General features: G+C 42.0%; 1 protein-coding gene and 1 long non-coding RNA gene across 2 annotated transcripts in view; both read left to right on the forward strand.

Annotated features, from left to right (window-relative positions):
- Positions 1-10,650, forward strand: part of OTUD4 (OTU deubiquitinase 4) — a 64,092-nt gene extending 53,442 nt beyond the window's left edge. The window contains exons 22-23 of the mRNA XM_014949896.1: positions 5,741-5,781; positions 7,923-10,650. Of these exons, the coding sequence (XP_014805382.1) occupies positions 5,741-5,781; positions 7,923-9,179 (1,298 nt within the window). The 3' untranslated portion in view covers positions 9,180-10,650. The remainder of the gene's footprint in view (positions 1-5,740; positions 5,782-7,922) is intronic.
- Positions 221-3,673, forward strand: LOC106892614. The gene is made up of 4 exons (XR_001412912.1): positions 221-327; positions 2,333-2,388; positions 2,931-3,014; positions 3,649-3,673. It is a non-coding gene; the product is annotated as an uncharacterized LOC106892614 (long non-coding RNA).
- Positions 10,651-11,280: the final 630 nt, after the last annotated feature.

Below are 11,280 nucleotides of genomic sequence, written 5' to 3' on the forward strand. Positions count from 1 at the left end.
CACTTTGCATAATTTAGCAATGGATGAATCTGAGTGATACTGATCAAGGTTGCTCTCTATTTTTTTTTTCTCTCCCCACCTCTCTGCTTATCCCAGAGATAAGTATTATGTGTCATGAAGGCATAATAGTATTGTATCAGCTGATGGCAAAGCGTCACTGGACTTCTTATATAAATTCATATTTCTGCTTTTGTAAACTTCTTTAGACCCAGTCAGTCTGTCAGGCTGCTACGCAGACCGGGGATAATTTAAACCAGAAAAAGTTCTCAAACAATTAGAGAAGAAACAGCAAGTGGACAGCAGAGGTGGAAGAGCAGAAGGATAAAGGTAAAAATAAATTTTTTTAGATCAAGGCGCTTTTTTTGTTGTTGTTGGCTTGTTTTTATTACCAGCCTCAGAATTTATTCAAGGTGGGACATCTGTTTAGGCAATGAGGGGAAAATTATCATTAGTAATAGTGTCAAACTGAGCTGGGCTCAAGGTAGCAAAGGTGTGGTTGGGGAAGAAAGTACATTTTCCTGCTTTGTGAATGTTGCTGAGAGATCAGGCTCCTTGCTGGGGTTTTGGAAGTAAATGGGAAGAGGAATGAGAGAAACAAAAAGACTGTCAGAGCTACCCTAAATTAGATCTTGTTGAAATTCTAGTGAGTGTGGGAGACGGTGCCAGTGGGAGGAGTGTTAAGAGTGCTTACTGGAGTCAGTGAAGTAAAAGTATTCCATGCAGCATGGTTCAGAATTAGTGGTACAGGAAAATAAATACAGTGGTACAGAGAGAGGGGTGAAGCTGGTGTACAGAGGAGTTGAAAAAACCCAAACACCTCTGTTTACAGCAGAAAGAGCTGTACATGGTCAACATTTGTTTGGGTTTTCTCCCTTTCCCCCCAGTCTGTTATAACAATCTTTAGCTTCTTTTCATTGACACTAAGCTTTTCTTCTCCTGTGAGAAAATGGAACGTGCCAGTAACAGATGAAAGCTGTAGCTGTCAGGTGGTAGTTAGTAAATCTTTGCTAAATGCAACTGATAATATTTTTTTAAAATTATTTTATTTTTTGTCCTATCAGCTTTGCAATAACTAAAGGCCAAATTTGGTCTTGGCTTCTTCCTTTTTTTTTTTTTTTTTTCCTGACTAAATAAAATTCAAACTCTGTAGCCTCCTCTTAGAAGCTGTTCCTTCCCTCTGTTTTTTTTTATTGTTGTTGTTCCCTTGTCTCTGGTAATAGCAGAGGCACAATATCTTGTACCATATTATTTATGGTACTTGTGCTCCTTAGTCCCTCTTACAACATGTTAAGTCTCACGGGGACTGATGTTACCTATTTTTCATTCTCCAAAAATCTGAAAACTTGTTTCATCAGCAATGTCAGAAACAATGCCCAGGAAGAGAAAGCTCTTTATTACAATGTCATGATAGATTTTGCTGAAGTGCATGTACAGCTTTCTCTGGGTTGTTTTTTTTGTGACTCTCTGGATTGCATTGCCTCTCCTGAAACTAGGTTTAGGGCATAGATTGTACTTCTTTCTGAATATTTAGAGATTCCTATTGATGCTTATAATCAATATTATTTGAATTTACATTGTTGAGTGTGATGGTGCATGTAACTAAGCTTAAAAAAAGTACATATCTATTTAGCTGCTACTATTAAACTTTTATGTGCGTGAACTTAATTGACAAGCAGTAGTAGCCAGATTTGAACATAAGCTAGAATGTGAAGAACTTGTACAAATCTTAATATATGAAAGTTATGCCATGACTGTTTTTCAGCACCGTCTCCCCCACAAAGTGTTTTCTAGTGCTTGAGAAATTCAACTTTCTGCATCAGTATGAAAACTTTCTAGATCTGTTGAACCACTGAAGCCTTCTAAACTCATCTGTCTTAATCTGTTATAAGTAGACAAGACTAAGCTTCTCTTAACACTTGAATATGGAAATGCAGATCAAAACATTCTCACTTTAAGCAAAGTACAAACTTAATTTTTTTTTTCACTGGGAGGGATTTAGGGTGAATGATACGTGTTTAAAGAGACGGCTACATTTCTGTCCTGCTTCCCTCACACATCACCAAAATGGTGACCAAACACCAGTAAAGAACTCCTGTAGAGCTTTGAAAACCCGGGTTGAAGAAGGTTGTGTTACTGCCCTAACTACTGTTTGTTTTAGGATGCTTTGATCTTTGATAAAAATTGAAGTTTTAAGTTTTCTGAACTTATATTTGCTGAGGTAGGCTTTGTTTTGAAGATTTAACTTTGGAAAGACAAACTTTAACTGGCTTAAGTTATGATAGCCATAAGTGGTGTAATGGTTCATTTACTAGGTTATGTCTTGGTGTTACAGAGTCAAATTCCAGGCAGATCCACTTAAGTCAGAAGCTTGATCCAAATTCATCTGAGGTAATCTTAAAGAAAAGACCAAATTTTTTTTTTTAAATGTTATTGCTTCTCTGATACATGATTAGCAGAGCACTAGCTGCCTTTAGAGCTGTGGCTGCTGCTGCTTTACAGCTTGTAGTGAAACACTTCTAAGGCTGGAGGCTTGTGTTGCTGTCAGCTTTCCTGTAACTCGTACTTAACAGTCTTTCTCTGCAATCTGAGTTCTCAAATCTGGGCTGTAGAGAACACTTATTAATCTGGATTTGTAATTGCTTAGTACAGTCTGTACTTGCAGTATGTTGGGACTACAGAAGATTTGATATTTACTAATAGCTGCTGTGCTAGCAGACCACCATCTCTGAAGTTCAGCGAAGATTTGTGGCCTCTTGTTGGCTTTTAACCTTTGCTGTCCTTTGAATGAGCAAAATGTTACACTAGTATAACAGTGATTGGGTGCTTAGCCCACTTTGTATGTAGTGTGGTTTAGTATCTTTGAATGCCTCTTTGAAAAGTAAATCTCACCGTTGGACTAGCCATGTCTGTTGTTTCTAACTTTGCTTTAGAAGAATAGTCAAGATGAGAGTTATCCAAAAGCTTCATCTCCTTTGGAACAAGTAAAAACAGATTCTCCAGTTCTTGCTGAGCAAGTAAGAAATGTTTGTTTGATTTCAAAGTTTTCCGGTCAGGAGACTTCAGACAAAGGGGAGCTTCATCACAGCCACGTATGTATTAGAATACTGGCTTTTAATTACATAGTCATTTCTATGGTGATAACGCTAACAGTTACGGTTAGAAGCCTGTTACATCCAACACAAAGACTGTAGAAGGACAACCCTTGATAAAAAAGTAAAAGTATGTCCTTTCTCTTCTGAGAAGGGTTAATTCATATCTTTCTGCTAAGATAATTGTGCTTTTCAAGTTAAATTCTTCACTTTTGCTTTTTCAAGTTTCTCCAAGGTTATGGATAATCATTTGTGAGAGTGGCTTTTTAATTTTTTCGGATGGGAGAGACTAAATGTAATGCTTGTGGAGGTGGTTATAACACTGCTGGCTGGCTGTGCTACAGGCGTGTTCTGGGTAGAGCTCAGAGCAGAGCTCTTCACAGTTACAGTGATGTAACTTATCACACATCTCTTATCTACACAGCCTGTCGCAGTGGCTGTGGTGGTAGTCTGAACAATAACGAGTCATCAAACCTTTTTTGGGTAGAATTCAGACACTTTAGGGGTCCCCAACAATGGTGATTTAGAATAATTCCGTGTGATCTCTTTGTTGTCCTAGAACCTGGCAGAATGCTTACCGAGCGTCCGGTGATTTAGAATAATTTTGTGTGATCTCTTTGTTCTAGAACCTGGCAGAATGCTTACCGAGCGTCACTCCAACACCCTCACCAGTTTTTTCTGAGGTGCATTTACCTCCAGCAGTGCCTTCTGTACCAGCCATCGTGCCAGCTTGGCCAAGTGAGCCAACAACCTATGGACCAGCAGGTTTGAAGAAATACTAATGTCAATCGGAAAGTACTAACCCCCAAAAATACTTCAACAGCCTTGCTAAATTGAAGATGCCTCCAGGAGACACCGTTTCCTATAACTTCACATTCCAAAGGGAGTCATTTATGGGAATGTAGTTTCTCACTGCTGAAAGCCAGTGAGAGCTCTGGTAGATCTTTGATTGCCCATTTGTATAGTTTGCTTTACCCTGTACCTCAAGGTGGAAGAGGGATGTGTATCCAACTCTGTTTTTCTCCTGAGTGGTGTAGTGTTGAGTTCTGAGGGGACTTATTCTGAGGATCTGCTCAAGGTAGAACCCATTGTCAGCGTGTTGAAGTGTTTGTGCTCTGTGTCCCCTGTAATAAGCTCTTTGATTCACCCAGGACTCAGCTTGGGTCTGGAATGTCTGGAACTAATGAGATCCAGTTGGACCCAGCTGCAGAGCCAGTATAAACCTTTTCCTGTTCTGTGTATATCTTCTGATATGTGGAATTAGCTTAGATTCAGTATTGCTCGTTAGATCAAGTGCTATATTTTTTCTCCTGCTGTTGTATTTCTGTACAAGAACCAGCTTTGGAGTCAGACCTGGCTCTAAATAACCAGAGTCAGAAGAAGAACTGCAGAGTCACATAAAAGTTTGTTTCCCACCCCCCCCTTTTTTCTTCCCATTTCCTATTTCCTTCTGGTATTCATAATTTTAAAAATAAATAAGGGAAGAGTTTATGGAAAGCTTAACTATTTCACTCTTTCTGAAGACTGTTCTCTGCATTTAGCCAAATCTTCTTTTATTTGTAACTTTCCAACTTCAGAATTTTCTCCTATGTCTTTCTGAATACAGTTGAGCTACGTTACAATGGTGTGGTTTTTTTTTTCCTTTGTAGGTATTCCACCCCAAATACCTGCTTCTTCATTGATGCCAGCCCCAGCAACGGGACCTGACTCTCTTGTATCACAGGCTCAGGTAACATCTGCTCCAGTTGCTGGAGTTCCCGTGTCTCTACAAGCAGTTAACCAGCCTTTAATGCCTTTGCCTCAGACTCTGAATCCTTATCAGGATCCTCTGTACCCTGGATTCCCTTTCAGTGAAAAGGGAGAAAGAGCTGTTGCACCCTCTTACTCCCTGTGCAATACTGGGGAAGACTTACCTAAAGGTGAGAAGCTAGAGGGAGGTCTGGATTTTATACCTCTTTTTTTTTTTTTTTTTTTTCCTAATAGGTTTTCTTTTCTTAAAATGTAGATAAAGACCGCTTCTTTGGTCCCGTTGTTAGTCTTTGTCAAGAGATCTAATTGTTGTCATTCCATGAGTTAAGGTATGGGAGGGAATATTGAATAGAGTGGTAACCCTTTAGTGTGCGTTGCTGACTTTGCGACTATTTTAAGTGGTTACACCTGGAAATTTGATAGGATCATTTTGTGGTTCTCAGCTTGACCCACCATAGCTTGAAGTTTCGTGACTGTAAAGGAGTTTTTTTGGAGAACTTTTGCAGTAACAGGTTTTCTCTTGTAATCAAAAGCTTGGAAGTTGCAGAGTATTTCCTTAGTGCCCTGGGAAAGTATAGATTTTGGCATAGTATGGGTAGGGAATATGCCCCATAAAGAACATACCACATCTGACTGCGTGGTGGTTTGTTGACTGAACTGCTGCCTCTTTAAAACCCTTAGAGGTTCAGTTCCACAAAGTGTTAGAACTGAAGTTTAAACTGCAGGAGCGTTCTGGATACGGTACCAAAAAAACACCCCCTAATCAATCAAAGACACCAAGCAGCAACTTAGTATCAGTGTTTCTCTACTGAAATGGAACTTTATGCAGGGGCTAATTTTTGGATCAGGTGAAGTGTAATATTTTAGGTCTTCATAGATCTTTTTTTGTTTTTTTTCCCTAGATAAGAATATTCTTCGATTTTTCTTCAATCTTGGTGTGAAGGTAACTCTTCAAACTTACTTAGGTTTTTTGTCTTTGTTATACCATAAAATTTGCTTGTCTTTGGTAGTACTCAGAGTGCAGAAGTTTGTTTGCTGCAGCTGTATGCTTCATCTCCTACACTTCATCTCAAGTTCATCTTTAGGTTTTAAATACTCTACTATTTAATCTTCTATGAACCAGGATCCCAAAACCGGTCCACGTTGAGGTTCAAGTCAGCAGGAATAGATTTTATCTCAACAGTGACAGTGAGAACTATTGGCTTCCAACTCTGGCTGTAGAACCAACAGGAATAGGGCTTTACAGATTCATGGGTAAACCATCGGGAGGTTGAAGAAGCATCGTGTGGGGTAAAAGAGAAAAGGCTCTCCTGGCTTTGACCACGTCTGTGTGCTGGCAAAGCCATTGCAGTGCAGATACCTGGTATCTGGGCTAGTTGTTTGCTTAGTTTTCTCCCTTCTGCACATAGAAATGTTCCTTTTTTACCTTTTCTTACTCCTCCTGTCAGGCAAATTACTTTGGGAAAAAGTGCTGAAAGCTCTTGGGCTTATTCCACATGACTTTGGCCATAAGTCATCATTTTCTTAGTAAGTTGTGCTTGAAGATTCCCTCTTTCCACGCACAGACACCAGATTTGGTAGCTGTGCCTAATACAAGTCTCTTTGCTTAATAGAAAATCCGTAAGCCATTAGCAAGAGTGACTGCAAGATATTTAAACCTTACTGGTACTTTGTATGACTCGGGGTATTTTGTGTTATTTCGGTGCTTCACCACCACCTACTGGTCAGAGGACCGTGTTTTAATCGTTTTGCCCCTCAGCTGGTGGCCAAATCCCATGGTAGGTAGCCCTGGGGACTACTTTCTGCATGACCCTGCCCACTCCTTTGGTGCTGGATCCTGCCATGCTGTTATCCACACTCTTCCAGCTGCTCCTTCGGAGTGAACCCACCAGTTCCTGTCGGGAGAAGGTTGGGGAAGGCTGCTCACAGCCAAGACCCTACCAGTTTTTGGGCTCTGCCCTCTACCTACTCCAATATTTTCTTAGCTGCCTCCAGCAGCCTTGCATGGTGTTCTCTGTGGCCTGAAAGACGTACATTTGGCACATCACATTATTAAAAACATCTTAAAATGTGGCTCTTGGGCCAGTTTTGAGGTACCACAGTATAGCCATGAGCCACGGCGTGCTGTCAGTTGACGTGGAAGTCGAGGAGACGGGCCAGTTTTGAGGTACCACAGTACAGCCGTGAGCCACGGGTGCTGTCAGTTGACGTGGAAGTCGAGGAGAAGGAAGGGGGTCACCACCTGAGGTGGATACTTCAGTTTTGTGAAGGTAGCTCCTGTTCACTAACAGCACAGAAGAGGTTGCTGCTGAAAACGGTGCGTTGTCCATTGTGTGACTCCCAGCAGGATCTGGAAATATATTGAGATCTATCCTCTCCATTATGGAAGGGCTTCTAAGCAAGCTCATCTGTGGGTTGTATGAACAGAGATAAGGATTTCAGCCTTTACAAATTGTCCTTGGGGCAACGATCTGACTTTGGGTCCTCGGTGTAGTCTGTTGTGTGTGTTTTGGTTTTTTGTTCTGTGGTTTTTCCGTTGGTTTGTGGAGTTTCTTAAGTGAAAATACACGTGGTATAATTTCTTGTTTTTGTTGTTGAAAAGTGAGCTAGTAGGGCAAATTGCTGATAAATAATGGTGATTCTGGAAAATGAATTTGAAATGGGTGTCTTCAAAGGCATAGCTAAAGCTTGACTTCATACCATCCTGTGTTTAACTAGTTAGAAATCATGTTACCAAGGTTTCTTCCTGGTTGTTACTGTTGCCCATTTCCACTGCATTTGGAAGGAAAACAGAAAATGAGAACACAACCTGTGTTCTCAGGTCCTCAATATCCCTCAGTTCCTCAATATCCCTTAGATATATTTTTTTAGAATTGAGGGGCAGTCACTAGAAATAAAATGACCCTTTACTTCCTGTAATTAATTGTTTCAAAATAGTGAATTACCTGTGTGCTGTGATGTCTGTCTGAATGTTCAAAAGAACCTTGTTTCAAAATAGTAAATTACCACCTGGCTGCTGTGATGTCTGTCTGAATGTTCAAAAGACCAAATACTTTTGTTTTGTTTTTTTTTCCTGTCTTGCAGGCGTACAGTTGTCCCATGTGGGCGCCCCATTCTTACTTGTACCCCCTGCATCAGGCCTATTTAGCTGCTTGTAGGATGTACCCCAACGTCTCCCTCCCGGTGTATCCCCATAACCCCTGGTTCCAGGAGGCTCCGCCGACTCCGAACGAGAGCGAAACGGGGCGGACAAACAGGCACTTTCCTCTTCAGGGCGAGGTCAGGTCCAACGGTCAGATCCCACCGGCTGACAGCAGGTCTCCATCGCTGCCTCTCCTCCTCCCCACAGCTCAGGTGTCAGAAAGCCAAGGCCAGGTCTGCGTGGAAGCGGAGAACGCGGTGCAAGCCCTTCACGCCAACTACGAGGAGTCCCTCAGAGGGAAAAACGTGTTCCCTCAGCCCCCCTTTGGACACAATCCCTTCCTGGGAGCCGTTCCAATAGCACCCCCTCCTTTCTTCCCTCACTTTTGGTACGGCTACCCCGTTCAGGGCTTCATTGAGAATTCAGTCGCGAGACCCAACGTCGTGATGTCACCCGAGGACAAAGAGGCGGCGGTGGCTGGCACCTCCACCAGCGTGTACATGGCCAAGGAGTGCAGCCCTCCGGTTCCTGGGGTCAACTGTGCACAACAGCTTCAGAAGACTCACAGCGGTGGTGGTGGCATCTCCAACACCATCCCGTTCCCTGCGGCTGGTGCCAGCGGTGAGTGCAGTGCCCCCAAGGAGACCCCAGCGAGGCCACCCCAGTTGGAGCAGAGTTGTCCTTTGGCTTCTCCCGCGAAGCAGAAGGCAGCTGGGCAGCCAAACCGTTCCCCACAAGCGCAGGGGAGCGAGAGGCAGACGGCGGTGGCCAACACCCCACCGCTGCTGGCAGAACCAGCAAAAAACGAACTGAAAAACAGCCTTTCCAGCCGAAAGGAGAAGACGGATAAAGGTCGGGATTCCAAGGGTGCTGGTAACGCGCAGGCGGAAAGCAGGGCCCAGAGAACGAGGGAGGAGAGCTCCGAGGACGAGAGCGAAGTCTCCGACATGCTGAGGAGCGGTAAATCCAAGCAGTTTTACAACCAGACTTATGGAGGAGGCAGAAGGCCGAGACTGGAGTGGGGTTATTCCAGCAGGGGAGGGTACCAGTTCCAAAGAAACGAGGAGACCTGGAAAGGAGCACCCGGCAGGAGCAGGGACGACGGCTACCAGTATCAGCGCAACTTCCGAGGGAGGCTCTACAGGAACGACAGGAGAAGGGCAACGCTGGGAGATAATCAGAGGGGGCATCAAACATAGAACGGAGGGAGAATCGAGAATTTCAAAACGCAAAAAGTAATTGGAAGTAGCAGTCGAAAAATCTTAATCTTTCTTTTTAGTAAAATTCAAGGATATGTTTAACTTTTGGTAAGTAAAGATTAGGAGAACGTGAAATCCTACCATATGGTTTTTTTGGGATTATAGTTTGTTTGGCTTAGCATTTTTTTCCTCGATGTCAAATTAGAAAAAATAAATAAATATAGGTTTAGTGTTTGATAATTAATTTTTTTTTCCCCAGAGAGGTTTGAGTTTGTGATAGAAGACGGATACGTACATTTACTAGTGACAAATTACAGCATTTGACGTGATCTAGATTCTAAAATTGATGGTAACATTGCACCAAATATAAATATATTTTATCATACAATGCCTTAGTTCTGAACTGAGCTAAAGGAATTCTCAGCCTACTGCACTGTTGTCTTTGATATGCTTCCAACCCAAAGGCCTTTCATCTCAAAAAAAAAGAAAAAAAAAAAAAGAAAAAAAAGAATAATCTGTCAAACTTGAATGTTTCTCTTCGGTGTGTTACACGTACGGCAGCCAGCTAACCCTGTGTCTTAGGTATGTTGTATATAGTTCTTTTAATATTCATAGGGTATATTTTTTGACTTTCAAAAAAAGCATTTATTTGTTGAAATTGAAATCAAGACAAGCAGTCAAGAATAGCTGTGTATGAATTGATAAGAATGGCTGTTTCCACCAAGAATTCTTAACGCTGGTGTGACTAGAATGGTGCCTATGCCAACTAAATAATTACAAAGACAATAAAAATGTAGATGCTATGCATTTCCAAAATAATTCTGCATCTGTTATAATAGCAGAAGTTTTTTTAATGCCACTTTAACACTAATGCACTGACAAATCCTAGATATTTTGTGAGGAGAGATGCATAAAGTACATGTTACGTTGTGGTTTTTTTTTTTTTTTAAGTTTGTATGGTCGAGCTACTGTTCAGTATTCTTTTGTTGTTGCACTGTTGATGCAAATGGACGTTTTGCATGTACAAACTCATTGCTGGAACTACTTTGAAAAAGCAAGGTGGAGAGTCTCGCTGTGCTCTCGCTCTTCCCTACCATTCAGAAGAAAAGAAGTGGCTTCTGCCTTATATTTTTTACACTGTGTCAGAGCTCCGATGCTGTTTCTTCTGACCCTGCCCCGCGGCGATCCCTGCAGCGTTCCCCTGGCCGTGGGGGGTGTGCAGCTGCTCCCCAGGCAGAGGCAGGGAGTGCAGGATTCACTCAGTCTGTAAAATTTCCCTGTTGTGTATATTTTTCTATCTCTCTCTGTACATAGTAGCCCAGGTGACGGTACCCTTCCCTCCCCATCCCAGATTGTACGCCCTCCATCAGGAAACTTTGAGTGATAGTTAACGTGATCAAGAACTTCTTTTCAGATGCATGCCATGTATAAAAACCCTACTTAAAATAAATGTTTGTCTTTCCACTTTTTTCTAAATTAATTTACGTATTTGCAACTGTTGCCGTGACTTTAAATGTATCCTTTTGTTCTGATAGAGCCACTTGTAGACAGGAGGAGGAGGAGTTGCTTTGTAGGCAAGCTGCAAACTAAAAGGGGATGTAAACTGGATTTCTAGTTCTTTTTCAAAAGGGGAGTGGGGGTTTTGTGTTTCATTTCGGTGTTTTTTTTTTGTTTTTTTTTTGTGATCTAAATGCTTTTCCATTCAGAAGAGTATTCAGGATTTGGAAAGAGGTGGTCTTCAGTTTTTCAGGTTGATTTAACAGATCATGGAACTGTGGTCCTCTCTTTACCTCTGCTACTTACAAAGACTTCAGAAGAGGCTTCTTGTCATCTTTGCTGGGAGGCTGTGAAGTGTAACTGCAGCTGTGGCCCACATCTCTCCAGCGGGCACTGAAATAATCATTCAGTACTAGAGCTGGCATTTCATGGTGAGCTTTGTTGCAAGACCAAAGCAGGTAGGGGTTTCTTTGGGAATTTCTTGGGAAACGGTGGAAAACAGGCAGAGCAGTGCTTTTAGAGTTGGTTTTTAAAAACTGACTGAAGGTATTTAAGCTACGCCTGTGCCCCATCTTGCTGCTCAACAACAGGGAAGGACTGAAAT

The sequence above is a fragment of the Calidris pugnax genome, unplaced genomic scaffold (genome assembly GCF_001431845.1).
Source record: "Calidris pugnax isolate Ruff unplaced genomic scaffold, ASM143184v1 scaffold42, whole genome shotgun sequence".
NCBI classification, from domain to species: Eukaryota; Metazoa; Chordata; class Aves; order Charadriiformes; family Scolopacidae; genus Calidris; species Calidris pugnax.